General features: G+C 42.7%; 1 protein-coding gene across 1 annotated transcript; it reads left to right on the top strand.

Annotated features, from left to right (window-relative positions):
• Positions 1 to 1,467: 1,467 nt before the first annotated feature.
• Positions 1,468 to 9,466, top strand: ZP4 (zona pellucida glycoprotein 4; the record flags this gene model as incomplete). The annotated part of the gene is made up of 12 exons (XM_081252763.1): positions 1,468 to 1,720; positions 2,002 to 2,123; positions 2,203 to 2,305; positions 3,890 to 4,036; positions 4,809 to 4,996; positions 5,537 to 5,634; positions 6,936 to 7,066; positions 7,251 to 7,440; positions 7,517 to 7,664; positions 7,970 to 8,045; positions 9,031 to 9,147; positions 9,363 to 9,466. 12 exons carry the CDS (start codon positions 1,468 to 1,470, stop codon positions 9,464 to 9,466), a joined length of 1,677 nt encoding a protein of 558 aa, XP_081108889.1.
• Positions 9,467 to 26,365: the final 16,899 nt, after the last annotated feature.

Below are 26,365 nucleotides of genomic sequence, written 5' to 3'. Positions count from 1 at the left end.
CATTTTACAGATGTAAAAATTGTAACTCATTGACAGAGGGTCACTGAGCTAGTAAGTAGTGACTCAGAATTTATACCCAGATTCACCCATTGCCAAAATCCATATAACCGTATTCTATACTGCCTCCAAGTTTTAGCAAAATAGGTAAACTTTCCTTGATTTTTCACTACTTTAGGGAGCAACATTCATAAGTCCAGTGGGGAGACTGGCCGTTCAGCTCCTGAGACGTCACACGCAAGTCCAAACCTCATCCTTTTTTTTTTTTTTATTGAATGAAAGATTCTTGAAATTCTATAGTGCTTTACAGTTTTCAAAAGTTTCACACAGATGATTTCATATAATCTCATAATAACTTTTTTCCCCCTACCCCTATCTTGCCCCTCCCTCCTTCCCCCTCCCCACTGGTAGCCACTCGTTTGTTCTCTATATCTGTGAGTCTGTTTCTTTTTGTTTTTATCACTAGTTTGTTATATTTCTCTTATACTTATTCACATGTATAATGACTTGAAGACAAAACACCTAAATATTATGAGTTTGAGCTCATCACAAAGGAAATGAATCTGTACCAGTGAGGTTGGGAAACCACATTTTCAAGGGGGTTAGCCTTAGGACATGGCCACTAATGAAAGCACATTCATTGATTCATTCTTTCCCCAGTAAACACTGAGTACACACTGTCTAAGGCTTTCAGGATGCAATGAAAACACATCGGTCCCTGCCCTCAAGTGCTTCTAGTAGGGACACTGAGTAAATAAGAGGCCATTAAAATCCAATGTGGTAAGTCCTGTGAGCAAGTAAATGGGATATGATGGGCTAGTGGCCAAACCCAAACCAGACAGAGGTGTTGGAAAGCCACATCCCATCCCTGAGGACAGAGTCCAGCATTTCCTCAGTGCTGTTTGTCACCACCATGGTTAAATGAGTTGTGCAATTTCCCCGGGGAAGACAGATGCTTATTTGTTCGCTTTTATTAGTTGAAGAGAATTATAGATATCTGGTTACACGTTCTCAGTGCTCTGACAAAGATTCTTAGTCAACTTGGGAAAATTGTTCCTATCATAAATATTAGGCTAAATACAATCAAAAGAACACAGCTGCCAGGAGATATTCCCAATTTACAGATGAGAATACTGAGATTCTGAGAGGTAGTAATTTACCCAGTTCATACAGCTCATAAGTGGCAGAGCTAGGATTTACACCCAAATATGCAAGCTTCTAAAGGAAGGTCAATAAGCTAGTACGTTAAGTGCTACACTGAGCAACTGGGAGAAAGCCTCTCTCAGCTAAAAGGTACCACATTGTTCCTGGGCTCTGAAGACCACCTGATTTCGATGTTTAAAGCACTGCAGCTGCAGACTGTGGCCTAAAGTGAATGAAGCTGGAGGAATCACCCTTTCCAAAGGAGTCGCACCTGCATACTACATAGATGTGCACCTGAAACCAGCTTTCCCTCTGTATATAAAGGGCATGGGGAGCGCGGGCTCTTGGGAGAGGAAGTGCAGGACAGGAAGTACGGTCAGTCAGGCTCCCGGCGACGCTGCTATGTGGCTGCTGCAATCCCTCTGGCTCTGGTTTCCACTGTCTGTTGCTCTGAGTGGCCAGCATGAGCCCAAGGCACCAGATTATCCCGGTGGACTCCTCTGTGGGCTAAGGAGCTTTCAGTTCACCATAAACCTTCTCAGCCAGGAGACAGCAACCCCTCCTGCACTAGTAGCTTGGGGTAGGTTTGAAGGCTGAGCCAGGCAATGGCGTGTCTCCTCTACTGCCTAGAACTGCCCTCTGCTTCCTGTCCTAATGCTTCCCCCCTTTGCTAAACTCTGCCGCTTCTCTCTATAGAACAAATCTTTTAAAATGTAGCTTTGCTTCTGAATCTGATTCCCCTTTTGTTCCTCTTTTCTTGGCAGCTGTCCCTGGGGTTTAAGGCAAAGCTGGCAGTCCTTTCCCAGCACTGGTGACGGTGGTGACCGACCATCTGTGCTTTCCCCCCTTCCCCACCCCCAGATAATCGTGGGCTGCCGCACAGGCTGCAGAATGACTCTGAGTGTGGCACCTGGGTCAGCGAGGGCCCTGGCAGCTCCCTGGTGGTGGACGTGTCCTACAGCGGCTGCTATGTCACTGAGTGGGTGAGTACGACCCAGTCCTCAGGAACGCTGAGACATCTGTGCCACCATCCAGGCTGACTCCCGGGGCCTATCTCTCCAGGACTCCCACTACATCATGCCGGTTGGAGTTGAAGGAGCAGATGCAGGTGGACGCAGGACGGTTACAGAGACAAAGCTGTTCAGGTGTCCTATGGATCTCCCAGGTAAGGGCTGGAAACTTCCAGGTTCTGGGTGGTATGGAGCTGCCTGGAAGATGCCCTCAGGCATCTTCTACCTGCTGTGTGCAGTGACCCCAGGCACCCATGGAGGACTGTCTTCTAACTCTCCCCTCCACAGGAGACCTTAGGATAACCACCACCTGAGCCATGACTTGGGGCCCAGGCACTGTGGGTGGTGCTGCACGTGTCACCTATAATCCCAGCCCAGCGCTGTGAGCCCTATTGCTGGCCCCCTGCAGGGAGCTTACCAAGTGCCCCTCACTGATAGGTGGCAGAGCTGGGATTGAACCAAGAGTTATCCCAGGACCAAAGCTACCCCCGCCTTGAAGGGTAGGGAAGGAAGCTGGAGTTATCAAGGAGACTCGGCAAATGCCTTCAAGAAGCAGACTGCGCTGAGAATAGGGCTCAGCCCCTTCAGCTAGGGGCGCTACTCAATTACCTAACTGGGTAATTAATAGGAAGTATGACACCAACTCAACTCCAGCAAATCTTGCCTTGCCACCTGAGAGCCCTACCTCAGTCGTAAGAGTCGAACTTGTAATTCTTCACACCTGCCTTGTTAGGCTATAGCCACTGTGGTAATACTGATAAAATACAGGATCATAGGCCCCACTCCCCACCTACTGAATCAGAACTGCATTTCAAAATGATGGTAATTTATAGAGTACACTAAAATTGAGAAGTGCCTTTTAAAGAACAGAATTAAGGGGCTTCCCTGGTGGCGCAGTGGTTGAGAGTCCGCCTGCCGATGCAGGGGACACGGGTTTGTGCCCCGGTCCGGGAAGATCCCACATGCTGCAGAGCGGCTGGGCCCGTGAGCCATGGCCGCTGAGCCTGCGCGTCCGGAGCCTGTGCTCCACAACGGGAGAGGCCACAACAGTGAGAGGCCCGCGTACCACAAAAAAAAAAACAAACCAAAAAACAGAATTAAGAATTCTTTATTTTTAACGTCTTTATTGGAATATAATTGCTTTACAATGATGTGTTAGTTTCTGCTGTATAACAAAGTGAATCAGCTATATGTATACATATATCCCCATATCTCCTCCCTCTTGCATCTCCCTCCCACCCTCCCTATCCCACCCCTCTCGGTGGTCACAAAGCACCCAAGCTGATCTCCCTGTGCTATGCGGCTGCTTCCCACTAGCTATCTATTTTACGTTTGGTAGTGTATATATGTCAGCGCTACCCTCTCACTTCATCCCAGCTTACCCTTCCCCCTCCCCGTGTCCTCATAGCCCATTCCCTATGTCTGAGTCTTTATTCCTGTCCTGCCCCTAGGTTCATCAGAACCATAAGAATTCTTTACTTGAATAAAAAAGTTGAGTCTCACTGCTTCTTCCAATCTTATTGGTATTTCTTCTTCCAAAGAAGACTCCTTTCAGGGGACTCCTATAAGGTGATCTAATAGTTAACTTTCTAACTCAGATATCTGTTATGTACATATCTCTTTCAATCACATAGATATCTATGGGAATTGAATGTTAATGCTTTGTAATGAAATGGTCTCTTCTTAAAGACCAAACTTTGTTACTTAGTGTTGCTCTTCTCTGCAAAATCTAGCCCTAGACATCCCAAATGCTGGCCTTTGCGACTCTATCCCAGTGTGGGACAGACTGCCATGTGCTCCTTCACCCATCACTCAAAGAGACTGCAAGCAGCTAGGCTGCTGCTACGATTCTGAAGAGGCCAATTCCTGTTACTACGGAAACACAGGTGAGTCACTGTGTCTTTGAAATCAACTGAAGAAAAGTGCTTGCAATTACCACTAACTAAACCCAGAGGAGGGTTTTCTCCCCCACCCCCATCCAGAAGGCAAATAGTAAAGATGACTAGAGGTTAATGTATAAGCAACACCTCCTAGAACACTTGACCGTAAGTGACAGAGCTTTCTACAGCCTTCCATTGTCTATTCTCCTAGAATCCAATGTAAAGCAAGTAACTCTCAATGAACTCAAGAAGCTAAGTCTGTGTGCAAGATGCTAATTGACAGAAACTTAACCAATTCCCAAGAAATAGCCACTTGTGGCTGATTGTCTAGAGAGCTTTATTTCAAAAGATGATTATTTGTCCCAAACCATGCTCCAAGTTTTTCCCATTAAAAAAAAAAGACCCTCATTAAACACCTAGATGCCACACTCAATTCTATGCTCTGAATTCTAGCTGATTTAGTAAAACAAAGCAGGTATGACTATCCCCATTCTACAGATAAAGTTGATGCAAGGAGGTTAAATACTCTGCTTGAGGCCACACAGTAAGTGGTGGAGGCAAGATTCAAACCCAAGTGGCCATTCAGAGCCTTGATGAAGCTCTGGATGGCTGAACCTGCATCAAGGTCACTAGCTGGGAATGCAGCTTTTCTAGGAGGGGGGTGGGGAGAGGAGGGGGGGAATTTAAAAGAACTAAACTAAATAATTAGACTCTTGTCTGGCTGGCTCAGTAACAAGCAAGATGACCTGCCTTCAGCACAGTTGCTCTGGTGTTTCAGTGACCGCACGCTGTACCCAGGATGGCCACTTCTCCATCGCTGTGTCTCAGAATGTGACCTCGCCCCCACTGCTGCTGAATTCTGTGCACTTGGCCTTCAGGAATGACAGTGAATGTACACCTGTCATGGCAACACACACCTTTGTCCTGTTCCGGTTTCCGTTTACTGCCTGTGGTACTACAAATTGGGTGAGAAGAGCTGACCTTGGGCTCTGTTCCTGACTTGAAGTTGGGTAGGAATGCCCTAGTGATGGGGGGAGAACTGGAATAGCTTAGCCGTGGCTACTGCTTGGTGTGTAGGATGGTCTCTAGGACAGAGAGGGCTTCATCACTGAGGAAGCTGAAACCTCCCCAGGGCACTCGGCTAAGTCATCCCACCTGCACTCCAGCAAGGGGCTAGCACCCCTTATCACACTGTAGGAGGACACATAGCAGGTTCTTCCCACTGCCTTGCCCTGGGAAACGAGCAGGGAGGTCAGCTGAGATCAGTAGTATTTCTGGCTGCCTCATCTGATTACTCATAAGCCTCTTCCTGTCCCTTTGTCCTGAAAGTAAGGTGAAGTGATAACTTGCTAGCTAGTCAATGCCACCTGCTCTTGCCTCCACTCATGTTGTGAAAAATGCAACCTATCATAGGGCAGCCTTGCTGAGCACTGAACCAAAGCACATTATGAGTGAAGCAGCATCTGGCTTGCAGGAGTGACAAGACTTCTTTACCTGCCCTTGTAGATCACTGGAAACCAGGCAGTATATGAAAACGAGCTTGTTGCAACTCGGGATGTGAGAACTTGGAGCCGTGGTTCTATCACCCGAGACAGTATCTTCAGGTAAGGGTCTTAGTTAACCTGACCTTGCTTGACCAGAATGCCTGACTTCCCTTTTCGCATAAAGCAGGAGTTTTAGAGTAAACATGAATCCAGAAATGACCATCTCCTCATGACAGGAGAATCTCAACTGCCTTGGTTGTCCAATCTCACTGACCATTATTTGATCCAGTAGCCCTGCATTACTGCCACCAACTTGATCTAAGCCTCAAACTTACCTGACTTCTAATTCATTTCACCTGGGTCTTTTGTTTCTCACTCTGGTCTCTTCCTTCTACCTCCACTGGTTAAGCTGTAGCAAAATGAATCCCTTTAAAACCTTAGCTAGCATACTTAACGCTTTCTCTTTGTCTTCCTAGAGCTTAAGCTTAACATCATGAGCATAACTTGCAGGGCCCTGCATGAAACTGCTACTACTTCTCCAGCCTAATCTTTCTCGATCCTTCCCTCACTATTCCCTAACCCAAGATTGTGCATCTAGAGTATTCAGTGACCCTGAAACTTCTTGCCTCCATACTTTTCTCTCGTCTATCACTGTTATTTTTATCAAATCCCCTGCAACATCTTCCCTGATTACCCCCTCCTCAGAAGGTATGTTTTTCTCATAGCACCATATTTATTTCTTAATTGAAGTATAGTGAATTTAGAATGTTTTAATTTCTGCTGTACAGCAAAGTGATTCGGTTATATATATTTTTCATATTTTCCATTATGGTTTGTTACAGGATATTGAATATAGTTCCCTGTGCTGTACAGTAGGACCTTATTTATCCAGTCTCTATGTAATAGTTTGCATCTGCTAATCCCAAACTCCCAATCCATCCCTCCCCCATGCCCTCTCCCCCTTGGCAACCACAAGTCTGTTCTGTCTGTGAGTCTGTTTCTGGTTCATAGATAAGTTCATTTGTGTCCTATTTTAGATTCCACATGTAAGTGATATCATATGATATTTGTCTTTGTGTCTGATTTCACTTAGTTTGACCATCTGTGGGTCCATCCATGTTGCTGCAAATGGCATCATTTCATTCTTTTTTATGGCTGAGTAGTGTTCCATTGTATCTACCACATCTTTATCCATTCATCTGTTGACCATATCTATTTCTTGTATGGTTTTTATATCAAACTCTCAAACACTGATCTTGTTTACATATCAGTCTCCCCAGTGATAGGTCTCACAAGGCCAGAATCACACAACACGTTTATAAACTTGTTCCAACACCTGGCACTTAATGGTTCCTCAAACCTTAAAGAGGTGACATGGTCCACCCACCCAAGATAGTAGCTAAAATCTTATTTTTCTGCAGGCTTCGAATCAGTTGTAGCTACTCTGCAAGCGGCAATGCTCTTCCAGTTAATGTCCAGGTTTTTACTGTCCCGCCACCCCTTCCTGAGACCCAGCCTGGACACCTCACTCTGGAACTTCAGATTGCCAAAGGTAAGAAGACCCTCTTTTGTGGAGTATCTGGCCTCTAGTCCAAGTCTTGTCCCTTCTCTGGGCGTCAAGGCCTACCTTGGTAACAAGATACTTGCCAGAGGTGTTTATGTGGGTGATGGTCTATCTCAAGCCACCTAGAGGTTCCAAGCTCTTTACTGCTTCAACTTGTTTTGGCCTCTTGCAGACAAACACTATAACTCCTACTACACTGCTAGTGACTACCCAGTGGTGAAGTTGCTTCGGGATCCCATCTACGTGGAAGTCTCCATCCAACACAGAACAGACCCCAGTCTAGAGCTGCGCCTACACCAGTGTTGGGCCACACCCAGCACAAACGCCCTGCTCTGGCCCCAGTGGCCCATGCTGGTAAATGGGTAAGTGGCTTTTTCCTGCACCTGTGTTAAACACCCTCCACGAAGCCCATCTTGACTGCTGGATATCCTTGCTTAGATGCCCCTACACTGGAGACAACTATCAGACCAAACTGATCCCTGTCCAGAGAGCCTTGGACCTGCCATTTCCTTCTCACTACCAGCGCTTCAGCATTTCCACCTTCAGTTTCGTGGACTCAGTGACAAAGCAGGCACTCAAGGGACCGGTATGATGCCACCTTCTGTGTTCTTCCTCAGGGCTCTAAACCCCCCAGCTCAAGTGTTTTCACACTGTACCACTCTTCAGCCGAAGTGGCCCTTAAACATTGGTTGTTGGTACTGCTTTGGAGCAATCAAGGGATGGCAATGGCATGTGTGACATGTCAGCTAGAATCGAGTATTTTAGTGATTCTGTGATGTCAGCTTGGTTTTTCAGGATTTTCTGAAACTTCTTGATTTCTTCCTGGGAGAGATAAAGCAGGTTTGAAGACTTATGATGTTATACCATGATCCCAATTCTGTTGGTTCCCAGGTGTATCTGCACTGCAGTGCATCGGTCTGCCAGCCTGCTGGGACACCATCCTGCGTGACAACCTGTCCTGCCAGACGTAAGTTTCCAAGCTGTCTACACCAGAGGACAGATTTCAGTGTATTTGGCGTCCCAGAGCAAACCTTCTTTAGCCTGTGGCAAATGAGTCAAACCGAAGATTCATCTTATTAACGAGGCTTCCTTAAGTACTTTCACGATGCAGTAGAACAGAAATACAACTAGTTTCCTAGAATTCCAGGCCTTCTAAATATAAGCTATAAATCCTGAAAACTCTCAGCTTTAGCTTTTCTCCATATAAATTTTGACTTAGCCAGGAGGCAAATGGGTTCACAGCCTATAATCTAATAAAACATTTCTGGTCTATCCAGATATAAATGTAGACCTCTATACTTGCTTGAAGGCAGGTCTGGCAACAAGGCCTGAAGGCTTACAGGTGGAATAGGATTGCAGACTTAGTTATGTGCTCTAATGATCAGGCCCAAGGCTCATACAGTTGTATACTCCACCTGATCCCACAAATCTTACCTGGCTCCTGAATTAATTGGGATTCATGACCCCTGAAGCTTTAAGTCCCTTATGGCAAAAAAACACCTCATAGTATTTTTCATAACTATCATCTAATAGATTAAATATTCAACATCCAACTGCAATGATGCATACACTTGTATACATATATGTCTATAAAAACTAAAACTTTGAAAGTTCAAAGATCTACAACTGGCAGTAGAAATAGGATTCAAACAGAGCTCTTCTATTAGTGTCTTACCAGGTACCTTTATATCATAGGGTCTCAGTACTAAGGTACAAATGTTCAAGCATCTCTACGTAAGAAGAATGACAGTTTGGGGAGAGTCCAAAGTCATCATTTCTCTCAAAGTGTTAATACAAATGAGCAAGTCTGAGACTTTGTATTGAACACATTGAGGTTTTTCTTGAGGCCCATGGAGCAGAGCTATCCATACCAAGGGACCTGGCACTATTTTAGACTCCTTAACCACTCACACCACATGTACTAACAAATCCCTAACTCATCTCTCCAACAGGAAGAAGAAGCTCTGACATCCATTATCAGAACAGCACTGCTAGCATTTCTAGCCAGGGTCCCATGATTTTACTCCAAGCCACTCAGGACTCTTCAGAAAAGCTCCATAAATACTCAAGTGAGTGGAAGGAGACCTCCAGGAGGTTCTGTATCTGAACCATTGGTCAAACCAAAGCTACTTGCTCACCCCAGCTTCCCTTACTGATTTGGTCAATGTGAACCTCAAAAGGAATTGTATAGCTTTTTTTCCTGTAGCTCAAGACTGGCAGTCTTTATTAGGATGTAGAATCACTTGCTTTTCAGTATGCATTAATCTACCTTTCCATCCTACAGGGTCTCCTGTAGACTCCCAAGCTCTGTGGGTAGCTGGCCTTTCTGGAACCTTAATCATTGGAGCCTTGTTCGTGTCCTACCTGGCCATCAGGAAACGGAGATGAGCTACTCAGACCAAATGTGTTAATAAAACCAGATTGCACTGCTAGCCTGTGCTCAGCTTCTCATTTGAAAGGTAAAAAGTAATTTCTTTACACTAGCTCATCTACTGTTAGCATCACCTCTTTCCAGCTTGGGTTAATTTTTTCTTCTGCAGCCCTCCTATCTTCTGAAGAGAACATTTCAGTAGAATTTCATAGTTGGTTGACAACTCAAGCAGAATCTACAAGAACTTAGTATCTCAGGCTTAGCAGATCTTTTACAAGTTTATGAGGGTGTAGAACAAAACTCTTCCACAAAGTCGATCAAACTTAGGTAGAACTAGTCTAGAGCTAGTCACGAAACTTCTAGCTCAGGGGCCCCCAACCCCTGGGCCATGGACCCGTACCGGTCCTCAGCCTGTTAGGAACCGGGCCTCACAGCAGGAGATGAGCAGTGGGCAAGCCAGCGAAGCTTCATCTGCCACTCCCCATCACTCCCCATCACTGGCGTTACTGTCTGAACCACCCCTCCACCACCCCCGTCCGTGGAAAAATTATCTTCCACGAAACTGGTCCCCGGTGCCAAAAAAGGTTGGGGACTGCTGTTCTAGACCATTGGTTCTCCAACTTTCGTGTGCATCAGGATCAAAGGAGGGCTGATGGAAACAGTTACTGCACCCACCCCCAGACCTTGATTAAGTAGGTCTGGGCTGAAGCTTATGAAGTTGCATTTATCACCATTCCTCAGGTGATCCTGATCTTTGTATTCCAAGCATTACACTTGGAAAACTAATGCCTAAAAAAGTATCTGATCATGAATTGATCAACTGGGAGAGGCTTTGTTTTGCCCCAGAACCAGCAAGTAATTTCATAGTTTAGTAGCTCTTAAGATTAGTAGAAAAAACAGGAGAAGAATGAATTATCCTGCTTCTCAAGGTGAATGTCCTACTCAAAGAACTACTGGTAACTAACACTGTTAGCCAACCTCTGTGGATCTCCTCTGTCCCCAGAGCGGGGAGCTATGAAAGTATGCCTGGTTAAATAAGATAAGACCATTCATCTTCATGGAGCAACTTCCAGGTCACTTTGAGGTGTAAAGTTGTTTCTAGCTTGGGGTGATAAGTAAAAAAGCTCCTTCCTATATACAACAACCTTGTGCAATCTCCTACTTGGAATCAAAATGGCTGTGTGACAGTACAACATGGTGAACATGATGGTGTTACTGGAGCTAGGTTATAAAAGACAGCACAGCTTCTGCCTTGGATCATTTGCTCTGGAGAAGCTAGCTGTTATGCCACAATAAGGTTGCTGAAGCAGCCCTGTGGAGAAGGACTGAGGCCCCTCCAGCCAAGAGCCATGTGAATGAGGCTCATTCCTTGGAAGCTGATCCTCTAGCCCTAGTCCACATCTAACCAAAACCTCATGAAAGACTGCACCAGAGCCACGTAGCTGAGCCACTTCCAAATACCTGCTCCACCACAACTATGAGAAATGATTAATGTTATAAGCTACCACAGTTTGGGGTGACTTTTTTTTTAAGGCACAATAGATAACTAAGCCAAACAGTCCTTAAACTTCTTTGTGAAGATGTCTTACCTTGGATATCGAGGAGTAGAACTGCACAGAGTGTATGGTTTGGCAGTTGCTTATGAAGTTAAAACATTTTCCAAAGTACTTCTAGTATCTTAACACTCATACTAGCTTTGTAAAGAGTTTTAGTTGCTCTAAATCTCGTAAGGATAGGCATCTGTTTTGGGGTGGTAAACAGTCTATAGTTTGTGCTACAGTCTAGTGTTGGCTCCTCCTCCTTAGCTTATGCCTAGTCCAGCCTATGGGGGCCCACAGCTGTCTCCTGACCCCTGTCATCACTCTTTTTTATATAATTTTTAGTGGTATAGTTGATTTACAAGTTGTATTGTACAGCAAAATGAATCTGTTATACATATATCTACTTTTTTAGATTCTTTTCCCATATAAGCCATTACAGAGTATTGAGTAGAGTTCCCTGTGCTATACAGTAGGCCCTTATTAGTTATTTTATATATAGTAGTGTATATGTGTGTCAATCCTGATCTTCCAATTTATCTCTCTCCCACTGTTCACCACCCCATAACCATAAGTTCCCTTTCTGTTTAAGATTTTTTTGATGGACCATTTTTACAGTCTTTATTGAATTTGTTACAATATTGCTTCTGTTTTATATTTTGGTGTTTTGGCCACGAGGCATGTGGGATCTTAGCTCCCCAACCAGGGAATGAACCCACAACCCCTATATTGAAGGTGAAGTCCTAATAACCACTGGACTGCCAGGGAAGTCCCTCATTTTCTATATCTGTAACTCTACTTCTATTTTGTAGAGAAGTTCATTTGTAGCCTTTTTTAGATTCCCCATAGTGATATCATATGATATTTGTCTTTCTCTGTCTGACTTCATTTAGTATGATAATCTTTAGTTTCATCCGTGTTGCTGCAAATGGCATTATTTTGTCCTTTTTCATGGCTGAGTAATGTTCCCTTGTATATATGTACCACATCTTTATCCATTCATCTGTTGATGGACATTTAGGTTGCTTCCAGGTCCTGGCTATTGTAAATAGTGCTACAATGAACATTGGGGTGCATGTATCTTTTAGATTTATAGCTTTCTCCAGATGTATGCCCAAGAGTGGAATTGCAGGATTATGTGGTAGCTATATTTTTAGTTTATTAAGGAACCTCTATACTGTTCTCCATAGTGGCTCTACCAGTTTACATTCCCCCCATCAGCGTAGCAGGGTTCCCTTTTCTCCACACCCTCTCCAGCATTTGTTTGTAGGTTTTTTGATGGGGGCCATTCTGACCAGTGTGAGGTGATACCTCATTGTAGTTTTGATTTGCATTTCTCTAATAATTAGTGATGTTGAGCATCCTTTCATGTGCTTTTTAACCATCTGTATCATTGCTCTAGTTTCTGACACTGCAAGTTCATAACTGCACATTTTGTTAGGACTGTTTCCTCCTCCTCAGTGTTAGCAATCTGGGGCATGGTTGCTGTCTGTGTCTAATCAGCCAACAAGCAAAGGAACTTTAAGCCAATGAAATATACAAGAATTCACAAAAATTGTAAGACTGAGACAAAATTAACATCTTCAGAGTCAATGAGAATCAAGATGTGCTGGTCACGAACCATGTAGGGACCTAAGAAGTATTAAGTTTCCTTCATTTTTCCAGGGAAACAATTTTATATTAGGGCAAATCTAAGAAAACCCAAAGCAGCTGGCAGAAGACTGCCAACAGCATCTTGACATCAGCCCCATATATTGAAACATTATTTTATTGGATCTTCATGTTCAATGAAAAACTCTCTTTCATACTAGGGATGGACAGTAGAGGACTCTATTTCAACAACCAACAAGAAACTTAACTTATGTGGTCTGGGAACAGGAGAAACAATAGGAAACCAGAAGTTGAACCTGATATCACAGTAGCCATTCAGGTGGAATCCTATGATTTTTAATAGAGAATATCCACCTCCTGCTACCCAGAATATTCAGACCAGGATATGGCATGACTGTTGGCCAGACATTTAATCTCTATAGACTCAACCTTCTCACTCCTGAAGTAAGGACTAAATTATTTCTTTCTGTCTTTAAATTTTTCATTCTTGGAAAATGACTGAAGGAGATTAAGAATAATCTATTTGTCCTGCTTCCTAGCTCTCCCTTGGAAACTGTACTTCCCTGATTCCTTACTCAGAATTTTCATGCTGTGAGCTGGTGATGTGCTTTTGTGTCTTACACCACAGCATACTTCTGCCGTCTGAAAGCTAAAGCCTGGCTTTTATTTAATAAAAGTCTGAGCAAGCCTTACTGAAATAGCCATAGGCCAGAGGTAGCAGAAATTAGGTAGTTCTGCCACTTACCAACTTCTCACTTTTCCCAAGAAGTATTGCTTTGATATGAGACTGAGGACGTTGCCACAGAGAAATAAATCACCTCCCCAACACTCCCAAGTAGCCCAGTCAGGTGATGAGAAATGGCCAAATCAAATGAAGGCTCTCATTTCAAGCAGAGTGGCTGGGAATGGAGGGAGCAGAGAAGAAAGGGCCGACTACACAAAGATTTATGGTTGTGAAATAAAGAATAGGTTTCAGTGAAATTGGATAAAATTTGTTATACCAACAGAATTTTGCCTTACCTCAATATTGGAATAAAGGGTTCAATCGTAATAGCTCCTTCAAGTTTACGAGGTGTTCTTATTATGTGCCTGGTCAGTTCATTGTCCCCTCATCCGCGTAGAAGCACTGCTGTCTCAAAAGGTTGAATTTGTTTTACTTGTGTCAAAAATACCTAGGAGGTCAGTTTTTAAATAAGGCATCTGCTTTCTTACCCCGAGAGTTAGTCTTGTTGTCCTCTGTGGGGTAAATGTTAGGGACTGGGGGCTGGAGAGCGGGTGGAGGTCAGGGAGAGGGGAAAAGGGCCAGCTCAGGAGAGAGACCCACATGTCCACCAGACAGAGTGATTCCTCACCATGGCAGAGGCATACCAGAGAGGCAGCCCTGAGGCCGAGGAGGTGCTTGTTTGGAGGTCAGGTTCCTGTTGCCAGTGGCCTTCAGGGCTGCTTGTACTACCCAGATCTCCTCAAAGTCAGACTTTCATCCTAAAAATTCCCTCGTCCTTGTCCAGGACAAAGAGCCTGGCACAGACCAGGAGCTCAGGGAACATTTGCTGAGTGAATCACACCAAACTATGACATAATTTAACCAGATTTAAAGGAGCCTAGAAAATTCCCAGAGAATGGATGGCCGGATTTTAACCAGAACACACTCATCCCCTGGTCTAGGAACTCCTGACCAGGCGGGGCTTTTAGGGCATGCAGACTGTCTACCTCTGTGGGCAGCCCCTTGTGGTTCACAGGAATGACAAAAACTTCATGATCAGCATGGACTGTCCCTTTGCACAAACTTACATCTTTATCTTTTGACAATAAGGAAAGCCACAGATTTCAAATTTCCCATTAAAACACCTACAACTTGTTTCTCCCCTTGAGGAAAAGTACTTAAGCAAGGAATAAAACTGCCACAAAGAAAAATCACAAATCCAGTAGCAACTATAGTGTGCTTTTCTCCTCAGTAGCCTAGCCTTTGGTTCTCATAGTTTAACATCCTTATTGACATATAGCTCACATCCCATACAGTTATCCATTTAATTTGTACAATTCAGTGGTGGTTTAGTATATTCAGAGTTGTGCAACCATCACTACACTCAATTTTAGAACACTTTCATCATCCTCAAAGAAACCCCACTAGAAGCCACTCCTGATTCCCACCTCTCCCCAACTCCTGACATTCACTAATCTACCGTCTGTCTCTATAGATTTGTCTGATCTGGAGCAGCTCACATAAATGAAATCATATAATATGTGGCCTTTTGTGACTGGCTTCTTTCATTGCATAATGTTTTCAAGGTTCATTTATGCCACATCATGTGTCTGCACTTCAGTCCTTTTTAGGACTGGATAATATTCCATTGTTACATTTTGTGTATCCATTTATCAGTTGATGGGCATTTGGGTTGTTTCCACCTTTGGCTATTAAGAATAATGCTGCCATGAATTTGTGTACAAGTTCTTATATGGACATATCATATATTTTTCTCTAGGTTATATATACCTAGAATAGAATTTCTGGGTCATCTGGTAACTCTATGTTTAACATTTTGAGAAACTTAACTGTTTTCCAAAGTGGTTCCACCATTTTACATTCCCACCAACAATGTATGAGGGTCCCAATTTCTCCACATCCTCACCAACATTTATTATCTCATACTGCAAAGTGACATTTTAAATGATTCTTTTTTTATTGGAGTATAATTGATTTACAGCATTGTGTTAGTTTATATGTATATCCCCTCCCTCTTAAGCCTCCCTCCCCACCCCCCCACCCCGATCCCACCCCCTAGGTCACCACAGAACACTGAGCTGAGCTCTCTGTGCTATACAGCAGCTTCCCACTAGCTATTTTACACATGGTAGTGTATATATGTCAGTGCTACTCTCTCAATTCGTCCCACCCACCCCTTCCCCGCCTGTGTCCACAAGTCCGTTCTCTACGTCTACATCTCTCTTCGTGCCCTGCAAATAGGTTCATCAGTACCATTTTACTAGATTCCATCTATGTGTTGATATACAATATTTGTTTTTCTCTTTCTGACTTACTTCACTCTGTGACAGACTCTAGGTTCATCCACATCACTACAAATGACCCAATTTCGTTCCTTTTTATGGCTGAGTAATATTCCATTGTATATATGTACCACATCTTCTTTATCCATTCATCTGTTGAGCAACCTAAATGTATATCGACAGATGAATGGATAAAGAAGATGTGATACATATATACAATGGAATATTACTTAGCCATAAAAAGGAACGAAATTGGGTCATTTGTAGTGATGTGGATGAACCTGTAAATGATTTTTAAACATGAAGAAGCATAAAGACAATAAGACCCATAATCCTACCAATAAAAATACTAATGTGTATGACCAAATTAGAAAAAAATTCAAATCATATAGAAAAGCACAAATATAAAGAACTACCATTCCCCACTCCCAGTCACTCTTCCTGAAAGTAACTGTCCTCAAGAGTATGTCAGGCCAGAAGAAGCAAGCCTCATGTGTATATGGTATACCTGTTATTTGGTATCAATTTGGCATACAGGTATATACCTGTATATGGTATCACTTATTTTTTCTATGTGTATGTCACCTGTCTCTTGTCCAGAAGGCCAGTAGCCTCCAAAGAATAAGGATACATGGGCTCAGGATGACCAGATACCCATCAGGAGTCCTGGAGGGCACCTTTTGCCTTTGTGTCTTCCCATGGGCTTAGCAAAGTATTCTGTATACAGGAAAAACCAGTTTTACAAGATGGCTTTTTATTTGACCGGGACAGGAAAAAGACCCTAGTGTGTGTGTGGGTTTTTTTGCTGAGCTTCCCAAAGTAAAGCCCAGCCGGTGGGGAAGGCTGAGCCCAGGGTCAACAGTGCTTTTTTTTTTTTTTTTTTTTTTGCAGTACACGGGCCTTTCACTGTTGTGGCCTCTCCCGTTGCGGAGCACAGGCTCTGGACGCACAGGCCCAGCGGCCATGGCTCACGGGCCCAGCCGCTCCACGGCATGTGGGATCTTCCCGGACCGGGGCACGAACCCGTGTCCCCTGCATCGGCAGGCGGACTCTCAACCACTGCGCCACCAGGGGAGCCCAACAGTGCTTTTATGTGCCTGCATCATACTCTGCACTAGGCCATTAGATCAAGCTCCACGCTCTTGATAATGCTTTGCATGCTGTCTTCCTTGTCTCCTTCAAAGGGATTCTACCTGCAAGCATGCTGTTTCTGGCATTTGCTGTTGCCCAGGAAGCTACAGGGACAGGTGATGGGAGAGCATTCATAAATAAGTCCATTCATAATGTTGGCCGGGGAAGAAACCTTCTGTCAAAGTCACATTTAAATTCAATGAGTCAACCCTTTTTTCAGTTAGCACGCAGAAAAGCTTAATACAGTCTATTGGAGTGGCCTCCGTAAGATGACACAGAAACCCTTAGACACCTCCAGGATGACTCGATGCCCTTGGTTTGGGATCAGTCAACTTAATATTCTGTATTTCCTGGGAATGAATTTTCCCTCATTTTACCCCACTGTCTACATTATAAGATTCCCTACAGGGCCTCCCTGGTGGCGCAGTGGTTGAGAGTCCGCCTGCCGATGCAGGGGATACGGGTTCGTGCCCCGGTCTGGGAGGATCCCATATGCCGCGGAGCGGCTGGGCCCGTGAGCCATGGCCGCTGGGCCTGCGCATCCGGAGCCTGTGCTCCGCAACGGGAGAGGCCACAAGAGTGAGAGGCCCGCATACCGCAAAAAGAAAAAAAAAAAAAAAAAAAAAGATTCCCTACACTGTTATTTTAACCTTTTTTAACCCTCTGGTATCTCAAGAACCATCTTCTTTTGGATAAAATATGGAAACTTTAACCATTGAAATAGGGTAGCACGATGAAAGTACTTCCCCAGCTGAGGTCTGATGAAAAAGTTTAGCAGAATGTATTAATAGAAAAGTATACAGAGCACAAAAGCAGTGGTATTTAAATATTATGATTGTAATAAATATTAATTTCACGTTAATGATGCACTGGGTAAAATTAAAAACAAAATGAGATGCAGAATTAATCATGAGTCTACCCTGTTGAACTTATCTAAATGAAAGGTTATTCTATGAAAGAAATGGTGTTGAGAGGAAAAGATTAATTTGTGCATTTTAACCTCTGAAATAGGTGTTTAGGGAGCATAAAATAATAATTACCATTTTTAGCATATATAACATGCCAGACACTATGTAAGCAATTTCCATGGATTATTTTACTTAATGCTCACGATGCCAAATGAATATATATTTAATAAATGGTGATGACTGTGGTAATAATAGTGATAATGTTGAGAATCTCTACCATTTTTGGGTGCATTTTATGTGCACTGTGCTAAGCTCATTAAATATACCGTATTTAATTCTCATAACTCTCTTCTACATATTAATGTCATTTATGATATCACCGTTGTTAAATATATAGACACAGGGGCAAAAATAGCAAAAATTACTGTTTATAGTATGCTACATCCTACAGAAGAGAAAAACTCTTACTTATCTACCCAAAGGTCTCTTTTGAATTTATCACGGGAGGTTGACAAAGATTGTTTTGGTTTCCCATCCATCTGGTGCTTCCCTTGGCAAGAATGAGGGACACACTCACTTGTGAAAGCAAAAGTGAAATTCTTTGCTCAACGATGTTTTCTTAAACACTCCTTCTATGCCGGGCACTGTGTGAGGGAGGTACTGAGGATCAGAACTCAGTCTAGAGAATAAAAACTTATTAAGGTAATTGTGATACAAAGATAGAGACAAGAAAGGGTATTGTCTATGGCCACATACAGGGACCTGAGTGTGAAGTGAGGGCTTAGGAAGTTGGGGATTAGATTGATGAATGGTTGGGATGGGAAGGGCAGAGAGAGTTTCAGGGCTTGGAGAGAGAGAAAGGAGAACATTCCAAGCAGAAGAAAAAGCGTGAACAAAACCAGAGAGATGACAAACAGCCTGATGTGTCCAGCAAATGCCAAAGAATAAGGTAAAGCTATCAATCTGTAAACACTGTGAAAATTGTCTGGAATGGACAAACACATCAATAGAACAAGGCAGAGAGTTGAAACAAAATCATTTATATCAATGAATTTAGTATACAAAAAAGGCAGCATTTCTAATCATTGCAGAAATGATGAGGAATTTCACTTCCCACTCTATATATCACTGTAGGTCAGGAGTTCAGACAAGAGCATGGCAGAATGGCAGAGATGGCTTATTTCTGTTCCACAGCTGTCTGGAGTTTCCCCTGGAAGGCAGGAGGTAATGCTGTTCCCCATCTCTGTCTCTCTCTCTTTCATGGGCCATGACTACTCCTCATGGCTATGCTGTTCTGAGCCTGTCTGACCCATTTTCCCCTCTTTCCCACAGCCTGCTTTCCTTGCTAACCCACACCAGGATTCCAGTTTCCTCATGGCTTATAATGGCCACCTGGACCCTGAGTCGCCTTCCCGAATTTTATGCTCTGTTCCCATAGCCCATCCCCTTTCTATATGCCAGTTCCAGACTCCAGGGAGAAAGTATAATTGAAGCAGCTCTTCTTTGAAGTCAGGCTTCACAAATCATGGGTCACTAGTAGCCTATGATCGGTTGTCCTTGGGGCACGTAACCATGCCTGGTCCAATCAGCTGTTGCATAAGTAAGGTCATGTGATACAAACCAAGGCCACTTAACTGTAGGTAGGCAGATTCCATTAGCATGGGTTAGCATGAGATTGTGTAAACCTGGGCTGTTGTGTAAGCCACCAGCTACATGGAGAATTTAAATTCAAATTAATGGAAATAAATTTAAAATCCAGTTCCTCATTTACAATAGCCACATTTCTGATGTACAAAGCCTGCCTCCCCCCCACCATTAGGCTGGGCGTGCAGCCTAAGCTAAGAGAAATGATCTCAGTCTCCTGGACATGGATGGGTTTGGGGTCATCATTTGACTCCAGAAGGGTCATTCTTCCGTGACTGACATAGGTACACACAGAGAAGAGATATTTTGCCTTCAGAGAGCAGAAGCACTGAGAATCTTATTAGCCTAGACCTGCTAGAGGCCATCACTACAGCCAAGTGGAGAGAACCTGACAGAGAACTGCATCAAATCCCAGGCTAGGAGAGAAAGGGGGAGAGAGGGAGAGAGAGGAAGGGCGACAGGAGGAAGGAGGCAGAAGAAGAGAAGCAGGAGGGAAGGAAGAAGTGAGAAGAGCAAAGCTTTAAAGTGACTTTGTTTATACTTCTGGATTCACTTGTGCAGGAAGTGCCAGCCTTGTAAACAGTGAATAAACTTCCATTTGCTGGAAGGAGTCTAAGTTAGTTTAGTTCACTTACAGCCAAAAGAATCTTCATTTTCTCCACATCCTGAAGCCAAACACTGTAAGGACAGGGAAGAAAATTAGCTGATAATGTAATTTATCCTAAGTTGTAAGTTACTCATGGCTCAGTGTTTCATCTACTCACTAAAAAGGTCAATTTAAAAGGACACTGAAGAGATGATGCCCTCTTTCCGTAGAACTCTGTATTATCTGCTTTTTTTTCTCCTTTTCCTCATACTCACTCTCTTTTTTATTAACAGCTAATTTGTTAGAGAAGTTTTAGGTTTATAGAAAAATTGAGCAAAAAGTATAGAGAGTAGTACCCTTATACCCCCTTCCTCCCTCCCCAACTATTCCCCCTGTTATTAACATCTTGCATTAGTGTGGTACATTTATTACAATTGGTGAGCTAATACTGATACATTATTATTAACCAAAGTCCATAGTTGACTTTATGGTTCACTCTTAATGTTCTGGATTTTGACAAATGCATAATGCTGTGTATACACCATTATAGTATCACACAAAATAGTTTCCCTGCCCTAAAAATCCCCTGCACTCCAATTAGTCATTCCTCTCTTCCCCCAGCCCCTGGTAACCACCGATCTTTTTACTATCTCCATAGTTTTGCCTTTTCCAGAATGTCATATAGTTGAAATCATGCAATATACAGAGTTTTCACATTGGCTTCTTTCACTTAGTAAGATGCCTTCAAGTTTCCCCTGTGTCTTCTCATGGCTTGACAGCTCTTTTTTAAATCACTGAATAATATTCCATTGTCTGGATGAACCACAGTTTGTCTGTTCATTCACCTACTGAAGGACATCTTAGTTGCTTCCAGTTATGAATAAAGTTGCTATAGATTATAATGACCACTTTCTGTTATGGCTGCCTGTCCTATTTTGAAAGCTGCTTTTCATTTCAAGAGCCACTCAGGTGGCACCTGCCTGATGAAGATTTCCCAACTCCCCAGGACAGTATAAATCACAGCATTCTCTCTACCTACCACATTTCTTAAGTGCTTCTATAATACCTTCTATTATGACATTATTGAGTAGTTTCTTTGTCTCTCTGTTCCTTACCAAGTGAACTCTTTCAGGATGTCTTACTCTCTACTGAATTACTTAATCTTTCTTTGCCTCAGTTTCCTTGTCTGTGAAATAAAAATTATGAGAATTAAATACATTATATACATACAATATATATCATATATTTTTTAGTATATATATTTAGAATAATACCTGGCACACAGTATACACTATATAAATTTTAGCTATTATTCTTTTTTATTATTAACACTCATAACTATATCCAAAGCAATGAGCCACTTAGTAAATGCCACTTAGTCAATAATTTCCTCATCCCATTGGTTGATATATGACTGAACATGACTTATAATTTAAAATAGTAATAACTGTGTCAGACTCAACATCTATTATTTGTTTGGGGTTTTTTTTTTTTCATACTATTGCTCAGCTATTTTAGTGAGACTTGAGCCTCTAGGTTAAGCTGCTTCTGTGATGAGGGCATGATAGGGGAGGGCCAGCTGATGAGGCCTGGAAGAGTTGAGAGAATGGGAGGCATTTGCCTCTTTCAGGTCCACAAACTTTGTAGATCCAGAAACTTCATTTCTAGTTCTACTGACTCGATTCATCTTTCAGGAATTGACAAACTCAAATGCAACAAACTTAAAAGGCTCTGGTGAGTAAACTAGAATGGTAACCTTCATTTTTCATGAAATCTGCAGTTGCCGATGAAAAGAGGATGGTTGGAGAGCCCCAACAAGTGCATTTATTTTCTCCCTGTAGGAAAACTCGATATCATTATCATACCTTGGTCTGTGAGTTTAAAGACATTTCTCCAAATTTATATACAACCTGTGCCATTTGTACAAGGGATGTAGACAACATCACACTCCCTTTATGTCCTCCTCCACTTTCAGCAAAGAGCACTTAAAGTTGAGTTGTAGTCAGTGTGTTCTGGGCAACCTGGGAGACCAAGTCTCAAAGTGCAACATATCTGAGTTCAAAAAATCCAATTGCCCCTCATCTTTTGTTTGTGAAATGGGGTTAGGGATACCTACTTTTTTTTTTTTAATTTTGATTTTTTTAATTGAAGTATAGTTAATTTACAATGTCATGTTAGTTTTAGGTGTTCAGCACAGTGATTCAGTTATATATATATATATTTTTTTTCAGATTCTTTTCCCTTGTAGGTTATTATATTGAGTACAGTTCCCTATGCTATAGGTCCTTGTTGGTTATATTTTATATATAGTTGTGTGTATATGTTAATCCCAACCTCCTAGTTTATCCCTCCCCCTGCTTTTCCCTTTGGTAACTTTAAATTTGTTTTCTATGTCTATCCCTCCCCCTGCTTTTCCCTTTGGTAACTTTAAATTTGTTTTCTGTTTTGTAAATAAGTTCATTTGTATCTTTTTTTTTAAGTCCCCATATAAGCAATATCGTATTTGTTTCTCTGTCTGACTTAACTTCACTGAGTATGACAATCTCTAGGTCCATCCATGTTGCTGCAAATGGCATTAGTTCATTCTTTTTTATGGCTGAGTAATATTCCGTTGTACCATATATTCTTTATCCACTCCTCTGTCAATGAACATTTAGGTTGTTTCCATATCTTGGCTATTGTAAATAGTGCTGCTATGAACACTGGGGTGCACGTATCTTTTCGAATTAGAGTTTTCTCTGGATATATGCCCAGGAGTGGGACTGCAGGATCATATAGTAGCTCTATTTTTAGTTTTTTAAGGGATACCTACTTCTAAGTGTTGTTGTGGAGTTAAAGGAGAAGCATTGAGCAGAGAGCCCACCTCAAGTTCCCTTTATTTTTCTTGTCCACCTGATTTGCCAGGGCAGGAAGGTCCTGAGGATGCAAACACAGCTCTTGCTGCTAAGAACCCACTCCCCAGTCCAACTGGATTTCCAAGTACACCTCTGCCTCATTCACAGCAGACTTGCCTTAAGGCTTAGACATAACCAATTCTCAAAGATGAAAATTTTAAAAAAATTCCTTTGAGCCATAATAGCACTTGAAATTTAATTACTTTATAAATGAGCTTTGATCCCTCAGTTGTGACAATCTCTCCACCCTCCCTCCCACCCACAGTTCAGTAGAGGATGCCTAATTATCTGATCTTGCTAAGTCATTAAATATGCATTTGCTAAAGTCATTTCCCTTATCCCCTGACCCTCCCTAGAGATTTTATCCTAATTACTGATTTGCTTTCCTTCATTAGAGTATGATTCCTTTGCAAATCTTTTGTTTTGCTAATGTATCTATGTAGCTGGGGGACCCTGGGAATTCTGTGCCTGCACACTGGTTGTGTTCTTCTTCCTCTTTCCCTCCAAAGGAGAGAATTGCAGATGCCTGCCGCCTCTTCCCAGCCGTCATGGGTTGGACCCAGTGTCAACCAGTCTTATGTGAAATTTGAGGTCTGCGCGATGCAATAATGTTGTCTATACCTGAAAAACCCATGAGTCATGGGAGATGAAGGGAAGCACCAGGGTTTGCCAGTCTGTGGCTCAGAGCATGCTCTGTTCCTTCTTAGGAAGCACCTGGGCGCACTCGAGGCTTGCCCCCTCAACTACTCTCCACCGTCATGCTGGTTCTCAGGGACCAGCAGGTCCCCGTGAGAATGGATGTTTGGAGAGAGCGCCCTTGAGCAAGCAACTACTAAGAGGGGTTGCAACTATAGTTGGTCTAAATGAGCAATTTTTGAACTGGATAAGCAATTGGTGTCGTGGCCTGGGTTCTCCTGAAAGCAAAGACTGAGACAGCGTCTTCTGGGCAGGTAGTTTGCTTGTTGGCAGGGCATATAAATCAGGAAGAGGAGCAAGGGACCAAGAGTAGAGAAACAGGGAAGGAGCAAGAGGCGATGCAGGAGGGTGTTGCCATGGTAGTGACTTTTCCAACAGACAGGGGCTCCATCCCCTGGCGTTTAATGGGGAGCTTTCTGACATGTGCCTCTGAGCTGTCCTCCCAGGGGGAAATAGGGGACAGCGTTTATTCATTGGCTCTGATCCCCTATCAGTCAAGGGGGGGTGCCTCATAGGGCAAAACTGCTCGAGTTGCACTTTTGGGCAGCAGGTGCATGAGTAACCTCATAGGTGATGGGAAACCTCGGGCATGTCGTGCTGCAGCACCAGAGAAGCCCAGGCAGAAGGCAAGGGGTACACAGCGCTTTCGGGGCAGCGGTCCAGAGCCAGCCAAACGGCTGTGTGGAAGGACAAGGATCGGAATAGTGCACTAGAGGTAAAATTGGTCTTCATACCGTCAGTTGCTTTTAATTTTCTACTTCCAATCTCATTTCATAAATGGCACAACCCATTTTCAAGTCTTATATGTGATGCTGCTCAGTTCCAACTGAAGGTTAGAAGGCAAATTAAAAGTGATTCCCAGCACTGTTTAATGACACTCTGGGTGCTGTTAATTATTTCAAAGCACACTGTAAAACTCTCCAAAATAATTTGAATCTGTGTATTAAAATACCATAGAACATATTTCAGAGGAGTACTGAGGTGGGGAGGGATGCATATTGTTAAGTCGAGCAGTGATGAGATGTCCCTGCTCATAAAGTGTTAAGAGAGCGGAAAGCACAACACCCATCTTGACACTGAACCATGGAGCTGGGTGACTTCAAGTTCTTAACAGTGGAGGCAGCGGAGGGAATAAATGCCACCCTACAGTACAGGATGTATTTGGGGAAATAACTTCCTCCAATAATAGAGGAAACCATTGTCTGACCTGGAAGTGGCTTGAATGTGATTCAAATGGAGCATTTTTATATCTTGTCAGTGTAACAAAAGTAATTTAGAGTCTAAATTTAGATGTGCAAAGTCCTGGAGGGTAGGGAGTTGATTTACATACATATCACATTGTGACTAATTGTGTATTTGAAGGGCAGGGGGCATTATGTTAAGACAGACAAGGATGTAAAGGCCAGGGAGTCTTCAGAAATCAATTACTTGACTCTGGTTCAAAATCACACCCATGGTAACTGACAGGAGGAGGTTTCTATTCAGATCTGTAGAGAAACCATGACCTTCACCATCTAAGTTAAGGAAAGAACACTGTGCAGTGATCTGAGGAGAAACAAATACCAGTCCCCTAGCCTGTAGAAAGGTGAGCTATTTGCTGTATAAACCATAGACACATGGCTGTAGTTTTCAACTGTGATTTCTCCTTCTGAGGATGTTTTCAGGAAGAAAGCATGACATTAGGACAACATGGCAGGATATTTGCCTGAAGAGTGGGTCTAAAGCCTTAAAAAAAAAAAATTCAAGTGTGTTATAATTTCTGGAGAATAGGCCTTATGGTATTTGTCTATGCTATTTCTTATCCAAAACAATGGGAATTTGGGCAAAGTTGATATCCCAGATACGACTCTGGAGTATCAGTAGAGGCATGAGAAAGAAAGGCAGAAGGGGTATCACTGAGAGGATGTTCCAGTGAAGAAGGTGGGTGTAGGTTAAAGACAATGTTGGAGCCAGGACAGAAGCTAGAAAGGACCGTTTGTGAGACCAGTCATTTTTAGACTGTGGGAAGCAAAGGCAGAAGACAACGTATTGCGAGAGGGACAGACAAGGTCAAGGCATTAAGAAACACAGGCAGTTTATGAAGTTGATTTTAGAGGCTGCAAGCAATATATTGAGAAGGTTATGCTAAAGGCACGTTGGTATGAGTGAGGGATTTATCTGCAAGCTATGGGTATATTTGGCTGCAACTCAATAAAAATGATTAAGCATAAGAAAAGAAAGCCATGATTTGACTCTTCTGCTCCAATAATGTCTGAAAAGTTTAACCTTTGCAGTTCTGGAATTGAAGACACAGCAAAAGTTCAGGCTGAGCTTGACAATAACACAAAGAGATTGGAGAAAGAGAGGGAGAGAGAGAGAGAGCAATGCTTTGGAAGGCATCCACATGAAAGGAGCCTGCCAACATGCTTATAAATGTGATCAACTTCCTTCTCTAAATTCTCATCAAGGGGATTAAAAATTTTTTCTGTATATAAAATGCTTTATAATTGACTTGGGAAAATTAGGCAGAAGGCAAATGCAAATCCGTTAAAAGACGAATTCCAGTTAAAGAACACAAGAGAAACTTTTAGAGGTGATAAGCTTCCAGTAAGCAAATAAAATGATAAATGAACAGAAAAGACCATAAACTTTCTCTTAAATGCCAAAGGAAAGTGTCATCTTGAGGCTTACCCAATTTATTACAATCCCATTGTGAAGATTGCTATAATGCAATCAGAAATCCTTGCCACAATTAAATTCTGCAGTGTTTTAAACTACTGAAATAACTAAAAACACTAAGGGGAATTCAATGCCTTTGTTTTACCACATCCTTGAAGCATGGATACAGAATATTAACAAATGTGGTAAAGACTAATATTTACCGGGCATTGTTCAGACACATAGGAATGTTGGTTGCTTTATC

The sequence above is a fragment of the Mesoplodon bidens genome (genome assembly GCF_964165515.1).
Source record: "Mesoplodon bidens genome assembly, chromosome: 1".
Taxonomy (NCBI): domain Eukaryota; kingdom Metazoa; phylum Chordata; class Mammalia; order Artiodactyla; family Ziphiidae; genus Mesoplodon; species Mesoplodon bidens.
This window is presented reverse-complemented; position numbering and strand designations above follow the sequence as displayed.